The sequence below is a fragment of the Numida meleagris genome, chromosome 16, assembly GCF_002078875.1.
Source record: "Numida meleagris isolate 19003 breed g44 Domestic line chromosome 16, NumMel1.0, whole genome shotgun sequence".
Classification (NCBI taxonomy): Eukaryota; Metazoa; Chordata; class Aves; order Galliformes; family Numididae; genus Numida; species Numida meleagris.
In genome coordinates this window covers 9,831,784-9,846,253 of record NC_034424.1, presented here as the reverse complement: position 1 = coordinate 9,846,253, position 14,470 = coordinate 9,831,784, and the positions used below count along the sequence as shown (strand labels likewise).

The 14,470-nt window shown below is 50.4% G+C and overlaps 1 protein-coding gene across 4 annotated transcripts in view; it reads right to left on the bottom strand.

Moving 5' to 3' along the window:
• The window catches only part of MVB12B (multivesicular body subunit 12B), a 50,061-nt gene that overhangs the window by 34,990 nt on the left and 601 nt on the right, over nt 1-14,470 (bottom strand). The window contains exons 1-5 of one of the 4 annotated variants that reach the window (XM_021413688.1): nt 13,029-14,431; nt 10,546-10,630; nt 9,416-9,538; nt 4,957-5,064; nt 2,875-2,971 (exon numbers count right to left, since the gene is read on the bottom strand). In XM_021413688.1, the coding sequence (XP_021269363.1) occupies nt 2,875-2,971; nt 4,957-5,064; nt 9,416-9,526 (316 nt within the window). In that variant the 5' untranslated portion in view covers nt 9,527-9,538; nt 10,546-10,630; nt 13,029-14,431. Of the gene's footprint in view, nt 1-2,874; nt 2,972-4,956; nt 5,065-9,415; nt 9,539-10,545; nt 14,432-14,470 lie in introns of those variants that run through there. The other 3 variants (XM_021413689.1, XM_021413690.1, XM_021413687.1) reach the window with 3 other exon arrangements.

Genomic DNA, 14,470 nt, shown 5'->3' with positions numbered 1-14,470 from the left:
TGGCAGGAAACGGGAGCCAAAAAACAGATATATGTCAGCAAACCAGACAGCACAGCGCCATTTGATGACTGAAGAAGTTTTCTATCAGGAACTCTCTGTATATTGTATGAGATTTGTCACTGGGCACTGTGATAAACCAACAGTCCCTACTTCCCTCTGCAGAGAAGACAAAACATCATACATACGATAGCACACTACACAGAGAAAAGAAGTGGCAAGTGGTTCTTATATTTCCCCATACCAAGGCCAGGCTAGATGGGGCTCTGGACACCCTGATCCACTGGGTCAGAACCAGCTCATGGCACAGGGTTGGGACTGGGCGATCTTTACAGTCCTTTCCAACCAAAGCCACTCTATGATATATTTCTCACATTCAGTTCCTCTTTCTAAGGTAGCATTTGACTCACCAGACTCGGTATCTAAACGTTTCTTCTGCAGGCACTGCCTCTAGGAACATACCTGCAAGCTGCTGAAGCAACCAGGCAGTTTGTTCTGCCAAGTGCTTCCAGACAGCCGATCAAACTGGGCTGAGGAGCAGGCAGAAAACACGCTGCCATGTAGACTAGCTAGTAATAAACCTCACCTGTCCAACTCTCACACATCTTAAGTGCTAACAACCTCTCCTGACTCTGTCAGTAAGCGCTGAAGTGATACTCCCACTGCATTTGCTGTGGCATCTTTGTAGGGTTAAAACCAGATTTACAAAGCAGTAACTGCTGGGACCCCAACAGAGGAACTGGGCAGCGATGTGTTCAGAGAATAGATGCATCTACTGCACAGCCCTTCCTTGTGGTGCATCACAGGGAAATTTCACTTGTTTTCATGTTATCCACCATGAATAAGTCAGCCCATCAAAGTTAAGGCTTATCTGTAGCATGACTTGATGCATAACAAGGCTGCTGTCTGTCTGCATGCAGATAATCCCCATCCAGTTAAGGGTCAGTCACAGGATAATATGTGGAACTGGTACACAGATACAGATCCGCTTCACCTCTTCCGAAATAATCTGTGGGGCTCAATGCCAGCAAGGTGAGGTTTTCACTTGTGTATGCAGACACTTAAAAGACATGACAGAATTTTACAGATAAAGTGAAAAATGAAAAGTGCAGACAATGAATGAAAATCTGACAGCACCTGGAAAACAAAACCCCTCTAATTTAATACGAATAAATATCCTTCAGTATAAAAATATGCCCTCGCTTCACCAGATGGCAAGCAGTCCTATCTCTGTAGGCTCCTCCTGTTTTATAATCTGTATCTTGGAGAAAGCAACCCATCCCTTGGACTCTGCCGTCCAGTACCAACAAGTGTACAAGCAGTGAGGTGTGTCACAGTACAGCAGCTGTGCACTCACCTCTGCATTCACAGTGCTGCTTTTTATAGATGTTGAATACCTATGCCCCTAAACTCTAGTCCACTCCTGCTTTGAAAAATTAAGGCCTTTATTTGGCATGTCTAAAACAGATTTTAGGATACTGTTTCAGGGTTTAAGGCTTTCACATCTGCAAATTTTGTCAAGACCCACTATGGAATGTTATATCTATTTATTGTAAGTCAAGTGTCACTTAGAGGAGAACACAGAAACTCACATAACCAAAACATTCAGTTTTAAACAAAACTAGTGCCTCTTATTCGACTTTCACAGCAAGTACAAAGCCAAGTGTTTGCTTTCATCTTCAATCTCTTCCACACTTGGCTAGAGTCTGCAGTCTGAAGCAAACTTGGTTTAGGAGCAGAATCCATTAATTACTCATGCTTAACCTGAGTTAATTTTAAGTAAACATATTATAAACAATCAATCGAAATGTGTTCAGTCATGCTAATGGAGACAGGGATACGCACCACTTCATTAATACAGACAGCGCCTCTATATGGGCTGCAAATCCAATGCATTTTAAATTAAGAACAAATTCTCCTCTCACCTTTCTACCAGCACTGCTACCAAGACTGCACCAGCAGCTAACAACTGCCCCATACTCCCAGTGGTTTGCAGGAATTGCTGAGGAATTCTCCAGGGAAGGGGGACAGCCCAGGCAACCCAGTATCAGTTTGTAGAACTTTTCACTTCTGGGTTATGGGTTCAAATCAGAACCAGGTCATCAGGGAATAAAAAAAATCATTATTTGCTGCAGACCTGGATGAATGATTCCCTGCAGAGCAGGTTCACACGCCTCTTTTCTGTCCATAACGGGTCTGGATCTCATTACTGACAAGGACAGGTGCCAGCAGCATGCACCCTGCGTAGTCCCTGTGCAGTCACACCCCATGCCCCACAGCCCCTCCAGCCAGTTGCCCCATGCTGCTCCCCGGGCCCCTTTGCACTGGGAGCCAGGAGCACTCAATGTCCGCGGCAGGCCAGGCTGCCTCGACCCAGCACAGCATCAGCGGCTTCTGCCACGAGGCAGGGGATCGAAAGACACTGCTTGGGAACTGCTCTCTTAAACACTGTGAGAAAGCCACTAATGCCTTGCAGAAGTGAGGACAGTATTTTTCCTGGCTTCTCTGAGCAAGCTCAAACATCTCAGTGCTCCGTGCTGAGGCCTGTGCCTGTGTTTGTGCAGGCGGTACAAAGCTGCACGTGCATGAGCACAGCACTGTGTACAAACCCTGTGCTTTCAGTACAAGCCTGTGAATATCTCCCAGCACAGCAGCTCTGTCACTTACTGGCCCAGTCCAACCCCAGTTCCACTCATGCAAGCAGTCCGGTGGCAGTCGGGCAGTGTTAGTGAGCCTGGGGAGTACAGGAAAGAGCTACCCCAAAACGTGTCTGTGCCTCATGGAGCAGCTGAGCTCAGAGCATCCCTCTGCCCAGGACACGGCCCTCCAACCATGCAGGCACCAGGGCATAGGACTGAAGAAATTGCCTCAACTTACGTGTGTCAACAGTCTCTTGAATGGGGATGAAGCCCACGGGTAAAGTGTCCTTGATGTCAATGAGCTTCATGTCAACCAAGACGTTTCCTAAGTGACTCTAAAGAGAGAAAAGAAACAGCTAAGTAGGTAACCTTAGTGTTCTCACTGCTTCTAAAAGAGCAACACAACAATTCTGTGACAACAATGGCAGAAAGCATTACAGGAAGATGGTTCATGCAGACACAGCCAAAGTTATTACATGCATTAGCTAATTAGGACTGAATAAAGACAGTTCTAGTTCCAAACACAGCCGTGCTCCAGAAAAGCAGGCCATTTGGAACAAAGAACTTCATCTGAGTCCATATGAATTCTGAACTGATGCCTTGTCCTATTAATCAAGGCTTGAAGAGCTAAACACACAATTCAGAATGACAACCTCCACAATTGTTTTGAGACCAGATTTTCTTTGCAGTTCTCATTAAAGCCAACACTGCTGCCAGCAATCTATACTCACGTATGTAAGAAAAAAACCCTATGCTTTAGTTACTATGCAGCCTTTATAAACAAGAAGACAATACAGAAAAAAATAAAATTTCATCCTAAGCTGCATTCTGCACCTTCTGTTCAGCTCGGATGGAGGAGCAGCCTCAGGAGGGAATCCTTGCAGGTGTGAGCAGGCTGACCAATCTTGGGAAATCTGGCCTCTGAAGAGAGGGAGCTCCTCGCCAGCCATCAGGTGCAGGAGCACGGCTCAGCACAGCAGCTGCCCAGTGGTGCCCCAGCCCAGCGCCTGCCCCAGTGGGCTCCCTTGCAGCCCCAGCGCAGGGCACAGCGCCTGTGCTGCTCCTTGCACCTCTGTCTGCTGCACAGCTGAGACCCCCGCAGCCCTCCCACTACATGTGCTTTAATTCACTCTTCATAAATACGAGGAATGTATTCCCAAACCATGCTGAGCAGATGATTCATGCCAAAGCCCAACAGACACTGACTGAGGGGATTTAAACTGTCTCTGATAGCCAGTAGTTGCTACTATCCTGTAATTATTTCTGACAACCTTGCATTTAAGGTAGCCACAGACAAACTTAATACCAAATAATCACAAATCTTTCTGTTTAGTATCCTCCCTACCTATTCTGGGCTATTATTCCTGCTATTGTAGTTACTCAAGGATGAAATGCACAATTATTGTCTGTCCACCCCAGGAAGCATAGCTTTAGAGCTTTATTTTAATCTGGAGGAAGTCAGGGAAGTGGACAGAATAAAGGTCAAATGCTGGGAATTGGCAGGCCCTTGGTTTTCATTTAAAGATCTGTGAGGCCTCCGAAGTCACAGTTGCTTTTCTGTTGCTGGGAAAGGCTCAAGTACAAAATGGTATCTCCATACCCTTGAGAATTCAGTCCCTGAGAATATCCAAAACACCAAGAAAAGCAGAATTACCCACTAGATGGAGTGCATTCATTGTAGAATTAAACAGTTCCTCCTGGAAAGGAGGAAGTTTTCACACTACCTTCAGCTGAAAAATTAAGTGAACACAGCAGAAGGCATCAGGCTCTCACTGCATATGGTCTCCTCTCTTCCACAGGAGATGTGAGCAGACAACTGCCACCGATCAAAAAAAAGCCTAGTGTTTCACAGCCATACTTGAAGATGACAAGTATAGGGCAGTGTATGTACAACGTGGGCAAATTTTCAAAAAAAAAATAAAAGAAGAAAACATGTATGATGCCCCTGGATTCAGAAGCTAGCATTTCCTTTCTTACCACCATTACACACTTCTCCAAGTGATTAGAACTAGAGGTTCATCATCATTTGGAGCATACAACTCTCATTGTAAGAACAGGAAACACACGTGCAAGGGAGCTGCTGAAATGCAAACTTGCACTTTTCTGCTGCTTTTATTACAGATTTTGCCAGTGATTTCCTTCCCCAAAGAATACAGACAAAACACAAGTATCTGGCCATTGCAGTTTGCCTTCTTAGTCACCTCAATTCAGCTAAACACTTGTTTGAATTATAATTGGCTCCATAACATTAATCATTGCACAGGTAAGAACACACCAGGCACAGATGCAAATCATGCAGACACTCAGCAAATGGACTTACATTTTCTTTTGAAAATGATCTCGTGAAGCATAGGTATCGTGTGACCTTGGATTTAAACAGGCCATCCTTCCAGAGGTCAGCATCCAGGCCATCTGCTGTTTGAGCAACCTGGAAAGAAGAGACAGAGGGAGAGAGGAGACGTGTAAGCCAAGATAAAGTAAATGTATGTGCAGTACTTCTTCCTCAGACCTTTTCTAATTAACAGTAGCCCGAACTCTCACAGCATCTCATTAGTTTCTTCACAAGGTGCAGTGCAGAGAACTTCCAAGCAGAGGTATGATAAAGTTCTAAAAATGCTGTCTCCGGGGAATCCATTGATTAAAGATGCTCTGACAAAAGCTATTCTAATGAGGAAACAGCAACTTTGGTGCAGTCTCCAAACAATAGTTTGGACAAGTCAGCATACTGAGGCATTCATTACGCTACACACACTGTGCAAGCTGCGAGGAGGGGTCCATTTTGACAAAGCACTGGAGAGCTACCCTCAAAGTGACAGCTCCAAGGCTGCCCAGGAGCCACAGCCACTTCCGGCAGGATGAAGCTGGAAGAACAGCCCTCCTGTAAAAATCTTTATGTCTTTCTTTGTGATTTTACACACAATTTCAACCAGATTAAAGCATCACATCAAATGAATCGTGGAGCTGTGACAGCGATTGCATTCAGTACAATCAGTAGCAAACGCTGCACTGAGGGCGAGGGAAACACCATGGGTTCTGCACAGAAGAGACAGACGCGCACAGAAAGGCAGGCGGCAGCAGATGTCATTCACTCTGGCTCAGAGCATGGCACAAGGGGCACCAGGACCCAGAGCACGGCTGTGCCAGCAGCTGGGGGCAGAAAGCCCTCCCTAGGGGGAATGCTGGCTAACCAGAGGGGACAGCAAACAAGCCATCCACTCCCCTAACGTCCCACTGACAGCTCCCATCAGGAGTCTAACAGGACAGTAAGCACAGCAGAACTGCCCAATGCCTCTCAGAAGGGACAAACCTCCCCTCTGCTGTTTCCTAAGCCGCGATCCCACTGAATTGAGTGAGACCTTGGCCCCTGCGCAGCCCAATAACAAAGCAGCTGATATCTGTTGGTACTGCCTGCACCCATGTTTTGTAGGGCAGAGGCTCTGTGCGAGGTGTAGGAGGCAAGGCGCATAGTGAGACCCTCCCATTATCCAAAGTGCAGGAGAGAAACACATGTCTGTCTGACACAAAGGCAACAAAGTGCATGGTTTGCTCTTCATGCCTCAGCATCTTCTGTTCACAAATCTCTGCTCAGCTCATTCCTGGGTACAGGGCATGGGAATAGCTTCTAGTGTGGGCTGCGAGGTGCCACCAGTGCCTGCCCCGAGCAGCAGAACCCAGCAGTGTCCCACCCTGACAGCGATGGAAAAAAAAAAAAAACCCTCAAAAAGCAACACTAAAACTACAGCAAAGCCACACCACAAACCCTTTTAGGGAAGTACCCTCAATTCTAACTCCACAGTTACCACACACAACAGCTGAAGCCAGTTTCCCAGTGAGTTCCCAAGGGAAGCACTCGACCCATCAGCCCCTGCTCCCCTCCTGCACAGCCATGATGCCCCCACTGCCCTACACAGCCCAACTACCTCTCACGGTGCTCTAGGACTGCAAGCAGGAAACCAGCACAGGGGGGTCTGGGTCTTACTGGCTCCCAGTGGCCATGGGCAGGGCAGGCCAAGAGAACCCTTCCTGTTTATGCTGAAACGTAACAGTTGCAGGCACCAACGGCAGCAATTAATCCTGAGCACTGTGGCCTTGCATCATCCTGAAGCCATTTTCTAAGCCTGGATGTAAGCACGCATTCACTTGTCAGAAAACTCATGGGGAAAGAAAATAGAATAACATAAATAGGAAAGTTCTTGCATCCTCTTCTGGGCACCTGCAGGTGAGGAGGATCCCCAGCGCCTCAGAGTGGAGCTGTGCCCAAGCAGCACTGTGCACAAGGGCATGGCCCTGGAGGCGGCACCAAGGGGAAGGGATGAGGAGGGGCTGCGGCCCCAAGCAGGCCCGGCCATGTCCTCTGCCTGGGTTGAACATGTGAGACGAGAGCTGGTGCCTGGTGCTGGGTGCCCAGCACACCCACCTTGACCTGACCGAGGGGCAGCAGGGGCATGGGCCGTCTCAGCTGCTCTTCATGCCTTCCCGCTCCAGAATGTACCAAACCCCAAGAGCAGGAGGGGATCCCTCACTCACAGCTCTGCAGACACCCAGCGAGGCTGCAGCAAAGCCTGGTCTGTGCTGCTCACAGCCTGTGCCACGCTGTGAGGCTCCCCACTCACCCCTCCCGCCCACCTCTGCACTCAGCAGTGTCAGCTAGGGTGGATTTTCAGGAATTTGAGTTCAGACACACTCTGTATGCTTTGGCAAAATGCGTTCTTTGGTGCTCCAGCTACTAAAAGATCCGTCCTCAAGTGCCAGTAGCTGTTTTCTAAGCAGACAGAAAGGAAAGTTTTTTGGATACTCAAGAAAGCTACTGAAAGAAAAAATTAAAAGATGAAAAAAAAGCATCTAAGATCCCCCCAGGGCCTGCCACCCCCACCTGGGTGAGCAGCACCCCAGGGCCCAGCCGCAGCCCCAGGCACTGGCCTCCACCGGGCGGAAGGAAGTGAAATAGCGCAGTAATGGCTGCATGTTGTGGAAAGTGCACAGATGACAGGAAGACTAGATAAAGCCTACATATAATACATCTGGCTCAGAAAAAAAGAACCGGTTATTATGCCATCACAGAACTCAAACCCACCAACAAAATGACACAATACCCAATTCATTACTGCTAAGAGGAAAAGCATTCCCACAGCTCTGAGCTCACTGTTGGAATGGAGTGCTGCAGGATGCTGCGGCAAGGGGCAAAGGGATGGGATCCCCCAGGGAACGGCAAGAACATCCCAAAGCAACTTGCGGTCAGGGCGGGCTTGGCTTCCTGCTTTGAGACACTACAGCCTGCGTTCTAGAGGTTGAGGGGAGTGCTGCCCTGAGTGCACCCATCCATGGGTCGGGCATAAGGACACTGCAGGGCAGCCACACCACCACAGGTACTGCATAGTGGGAGGACACCAGCTGTGACCCCAGCAGAGCTACTCTGCTGCATGCACAGAACATAGGCAGAGCAGCTGCAGGCAGCAGACACCCCAGTGCCTACAGCAGGAGCTGCTGGCCCCAGGGTCAGAAGAGAGTTCCTTGTAAACACAAAGTGAGACAAAAATCAGAGGCAAGGCAGACTCCTCCCTGTGCCCCCTAGGAAAGAGCGACCCACATTCTCGAGCATTATTGCAATACCACTATAATTGGATTAAGCCCCAGGAAGAATCTTTTATCTTGTTTAGTTTAAACAGTGTTAGCGCTGCAGCCCCCATTAAACCCCACACATGCTATCTGGGGCAAGTGAGCTCTCTGCCCAGTCATTTAGGCAGAATACTATTCTGTTATCATGTCTCTCACGTTGCCCCGTGCTCCTTTATCAGGGCAAGCAGCTAATTACACGGCCTGGATCACACAGGTAATCAGTGCTCAGAAAAATGCAGTAAATGCAAAAAACCTTCTGGCTCTCAGGAGCCTTTTCACAATTCCCCCCTCCTTACTGCAACCCGACCCATTTTCTTCCTTCTCACACAGCACAGGGCATGCTGCAACCCAGGGCTGTGAGGGTGTGAGCTACACGAGCTGTGTGACGCTGAAACCTGAGGTGTGATGCAGCATAGCTGGAGCAGGACACACAGAAGAGCTGCAGGCCAAACCTTCCCTACACTGCTCTGCAAAGTCAGTACTTCATGATCTTTTGCTGCTTAGGACACTCATCTACAGGCAAATAAAATCATTCTGTTGGTTATACAGCAACTAATCCAGGAAACAAGCAGCTGTTAAACAATGACCTCCATCTATCTATTCACATATTCATCTCCACTGGATCCAGCTGCCTTTTCCTGCTGCCCAGCCTCCTGCCAAAGCTTAATTTAGAGGTTTGCATTCTGTCCATCAAAATTGCCCTTGCAATTTCAGCTGGTTGTGAAACTCTTTGCTTCCCAATCTGGAGCTTCTCATCATTATTATGCAGTGCTGATATGTGGGATTAAACAGCTGATGCGGGATCCATTTATTTGGAGATGTAATTTGTGCGATACTTAGGAATCCTTCAGGATGGCAGTTACTAGGATTATTAAATTTGCATGCCACAGCAGCCAGCTGTTTCTCAGAGCCCCTCCTCCAGGTAATTATGCTCTGGAGGATAAGCACAGACAAAGTTGCACAACTGCACCCATAGACCTCCACCCAGGGAAAGCGCTGCTGAGTGCCCCGGGCTGAAAGGTGGGCATACGGACACCAAATTACTTCTTACAACATGTCTGATGGCAAATCCTGGCTGGAAGAGATGCCATTCCCAGCAGAGTAAAGTTTCATTAATGCAGAACCAAAGCATTTGCAACAGCAGCTGAACTAGCTCTACTTACTACATCATAGCCTGTTGGCGCACGGCTCCGGGACGCAACCACGCCAACCCCTGTGATGGGATCCATCGGCACATCAGGCAAGGCATCGGAGAGATCTCGCACTTCAGGCATTATGGACTGATCCTGAAAGAAAGCAGCAGAGTTAAAGGGCTGCTCAGGAGCACGCACTCCCTGGAGGAACAGAGGACTGGGAGCCCACATGCGTGCCACAGCACCTGTGCCCAAACACCACAGGCTGCCAAGTCAAATGCAGGATCAGGTAGACACACCTTCTGTGCTTTTGTTTGTTTTTGATAAGATGACACGCTTGTGCAATGCCCAACAGGTTTGGAATTTGGATCAGCAGCCTCTTCTTAGATTGATTTTATTGTTTCCAGGATATTTAGCATGGGCTGGTCTCCGTCTAGCAATGATGGGAAAACCCAAGCTCATCCCTTCCCTCCCAAATAAGAACAAATTCCATCCTTGACTCAGGCTGGCTGAAGCTGCTCTGCTATTTTAAGCAGCAAGAAATCTGCTCCCCATAGCTTCAGCACAAGACTCCCATCCATGACAGGCGCTGGGCACGATGAGGGCTCTCGCGAGGCTTCAGCCCCACCACACCCCCCTGAACCGAGCCACAGCTGCATAGCAGCACAGATGTGTCTGTATGCAAAACTGTGCCTGTGGTGGAGTGCCCAAGCATCAGGGGAACACAGACGAAGCAGCAACAGGATGTTCTGATGCAAAGCAGACAGAGGCCTTGAAGGAGCCCGAGCATCTCCCGTGAGCAAGGCAGAACAGCACTGAATACTTCAGGGTAGAGAAATACACAAAGAGGGAGAGAAGCAGGTGAAACCAACCCATCTTGGAGAGATGCTGTTGCTGGAAGCAGGAGGAGAGGAGAGCTGCCAGAAGAGCTCACAGAGGAGGAGAGGTGCCCCTGCCCCGGCACATCCTCCTGCAGCGGCAGCAGGGCAGGGCCCCTAGGCTCAGGCAGGACTGCCCCAGGACCCCCCAGCACTGCGGATCCAACGGCAGCACCTGGCATGAGCGTTGCTGTAGGCTGGCAGGCAGACAAACTGCAGGGCAGGGCTTCCTCAGAGGGACCAAGCCCAGCACTGGGGCTGCAGAGATGGCAGGTTACTTACTGCTTCTAAAAAGGCAGAGGTGAGTGATGGTGCCAGCAGGACCGGGGTTTACACTTCACAGTGCCCAGTCTGAACCAAAACGGTGCTGCAGGCAACAAAAAAGAGCAAATCTGGGCCCTATGCAAATAACAATGCCATACAATCAACCAAACCAGACTGCCTAAAGCCTCCAAAGCAGCGGGAGCGAGCACACGGTAACAAGAACATCACCAACAGAGCTCTACCCCAGCACCTGGGTGAGCACCCAGTACACGCACCAACCCACACTTGGTCAGGGCCCACACGAAGCCTCCTCCTGGTGGTGCCACGCACCCAGCACGGCATCCTGCAGGGTGGCACTGGGCCGACCCCAGACTGCGCAACATGGCGGGGTAGCTCTCACCCGCAGGGCACTGGGATGCAGCTGGAGCTGGTGCAGGGCAGCAGGAACTGGCCTGCGTGCTCGGTAAATGTTTTTCTGAACTTGGCACAGGTCAGAGCAGAGCTCTGGGCTGATGCAGACCATGAGTTACATTTCAACTCTCCCTCGGGTGCCTGCAAAGTTTGGTTTCTTTGCTATCACACTTTTGAACTTAAAAATAAAAAACAAACAGTGAAAGAGCAGATTAAATTAAGGAACAGGATTCTATAAATACTCCCATTAGACAGCTTGTTGTTTTAGTGAAGTTCTCTTCAAACACCGCAGCACTGACCTGCCTGCATGGCAGCAGTGCCTGAGGACTTGGCTGATGACGGCCCCGTGCTCCCCAAAGGTCGGACCCCGCCCCCCCACAGGCTGAATCTGGGAACGGCCCCAAACAATCACAGCATTTTTCCCACTGCTAGGAGCACATTCCCTGGAGGCTGTTTCGTTCCCAGCAGCAGGGCACTTCCCACTCCCAGCCTGGGGAAGCCGGATGCAGTCCTGTGCAGGAAGAGGCCCAGCTCAGGCCCACTCGCTCAGTGCAGTACTGGCCCAGGGCACAGAGAGATTCCCACTCTGGAGCGGCCCCAGGAACATCAGAAGCTGACCTCCCTGAACAGCAGCAAAACCACCCCAGTCCCTCAGCAGAAAAGCTTCAACCCTGACACCACAGCTCCAAGGGCAGCCTGCATCAGGCTGGCTCCACGCGGGGCAGTCACCCCAGCTCCCGGCAGCCTCGTGCGCAGGGACACTCCGCTCTGGCCACAGACTGCAGCATGCACCAGCAGAGGCTTTCTGCCTGGCCCTAAAGTCGCAGGCTGGGGGCCATGACCTGCAAGCACAGCACCATGTAATAAAGCGGCAGCGGGAAGCCCCCAGCACAGCCTATGCCCAGATCCAGGCCTCACTGTACCACAGCCCCTGAGCCGTCCCTTTACATCCTCTTTGTGCTCTCTCTCAACTGTTTCCTTGCTTGCTCATCTCTGACGATCCCAGCCACACTTTCCTGCTGGCTTCACTGTCTACTTGGAGTGGAGCGCTATGCCCCAGTGATCCAACCACCCACACAACTGCACCACAGCTGGGCCACACACACAAAAGCACAGCTCCAGAAATGCACACATTACACTGAGCTCACAGAGCGCTCTCCTTCTCTATGCTCCTTTTCAAGAAGCAAGACAAGTCCAGGAGTCCACCCCTCCCGGTGGGCTAGTGGCCAGTGCCTGATGTATGTGCTGTAGAAGCCTCACACTGCAGCGAGGCAGGCCAGGTTCTGAGGTTACACAGCGGGGACCAGGAGAAAGAAGAGGCTCACTGGCTCTTCCCGCAACTGGGCTTTGGCACCAACCTGCTCGTCCTACAGAGCAGAAAATCACAGAACAGCATAGGCTGTAGAGGACCTTAAAGATCATCTAGCTCCAACTCCCCTGCCATGGGCAGGGTTGCCAACCACTAGATCAGACTGCACAGGATCCCATCCAGCTTGGCCTTGAATGCCTCCAGAGATGGGGCATCTACAACCTTTCTGGGCAAACTGTTCCAGAGCCTTGCTAAGTAAAAAATTCCTTCTTAACATCTTACCTAAATCTACCTTATTTTAGTTTAAAGCCATTCCCCCTTGTCCTATCATTATCAGACCACGCAAAAAGTTGGTCCCCCACCTGCTTGTAAGCTCCCTTCAAGGAAGGGAGATCACAATGATGGCTCCCTGGAGCCTTCTCTTCTCAAAGGTAAACAATACCAACTCCTTCAACCCATCTTCATAGGTGAGATGCTCCAGCCCTTTGACTGTATCCGTGGCCCTCTGTACTCGCTCCAACAGCTCCACATCCCACCTGTACTGAGAGGGTTGCAGGCCTGGATGCAGTACTCCAGATGATGCCTCACAAGGGCAGAGCAGAGGGGGACGATCCCCTCCCTCACCCAACTGCCACCCCTCTGTTGATGCAGTCCAGGATACTGCTGGCTTTCCGGGCTGCACGTGCACACTGCTGGCTTGTTGCAGCTTTTCACCCACCAGAACCCCAAGTCCTCCTCCACAGTGCTGCTCTCAAGGAGTTCTCCCAGACTGTACTCGTACCTGGGATTGCCTTGACTCAAGTGCAATTGGCCTTGTTAAAATTCATCAGATTCTCGTGTGCCCACTTTTTGAGTGTGTCCAGGTCCCTCTGGATGGCATCTCTCCCTTCTATTGTGTCAACTGCACCACTCAGCTTGGTGTCATCAAAAGCACGAGCTAAGGCAAAATTGAAAAAAAAAAAAAAATACCAGCTACCTCAGTATGTTCCTGCACCGTGCAGGAGACAGTCCCACCAAACTGGAGTGGGTGCCACTGGAACCTCATCCACATGCATGGGTTCTGCTCCATCACTCTGATCAGGAGGCACAGCATGGCTGCTTGCACAGACTAGGGCCGTTTGGGTCAGAAAAACTAGGAGCCAATGGCAGAACACATGGTTAGGGCCCTGGACACACCTTGGTCACAAGCAGACAGACTCAGGGTCATCTTTCACCCAAACAAAGGTTTGCCAGGAGTGACCCACACCCCCATGCTCTAGACAGCTGTCCCTACACCAGCTGCTAGAGCCCCATACACTGTGATGGACCTGAATGGAACAGGAACACAAGTCATGGAGTGAGTAAAACTGAGATCTCGAATTGCTGCGCAGCAGTTCTAACTGGGGACACCCATTTGTGAGGTATCCTATTTCAAACCAAAATAGATTTCCACATGCAGACGACCTTCCCCAGGGTTTCAGTGACACTCAGGTCAGTTATTTCCATCTCCACATCCGGGGGCTGCAAGGCCTGAAGCCTGGGACTCGCTTAGAGAAGTGCATGCCGCGAACCAGAACATTTTGTATTTATCTTCACACCTCCAAGAGCTCAAAATGATCCTTCACCCCAGAACATCTCATGGGTAAGGCCATCTCGGCCAGGAGCTGCAGGGACAACACTGAATCGCAAAGCTGGGCACAGCAGTACTAGTTAAACACAGGACAGAGGCACACGGCTGTCGCCCGTGCAGTGAACGCCTCCTCAGGCCCCACACCATCACAACCCATCTGCAACTGTCCTGGCCCTGAGGAAGCATGGGAGGGGGTGAAGCTCAGAGGGTCCCCGTGACCCTTCCTGGGCACCACAGAGAGATACTGAGCACTGGGAACGGAGGAGGGGAGCAAAGAGAGCGTGGGCAGCTCAGCACCCCGTCCCGACGGGGATGGTAAAGAGACAGCATGTGCTGATCACTTCCAGCTGTGCAGAAACCTCTGCAAACAGGTGAAAAAAAAACAACAGTCAAGCAAATCCACACCGTAAACACTTGCAGCAAAAGACCACAATTAATACAGTATTGTTGCTATTCTCTATAACCAGCCGATAACAAAATTCCCAGTGAACTCCCCAGCACACCAGGGCCAGAGGACGGCATCCCACCCGCGCCCGCAGCCCGTGCCCCGCTTGGCGCAGCAGCAGCCCGGCCGGGCCGAGCCCTGGTGCAGGCCGCGCCCGGCGCCGAGCAGC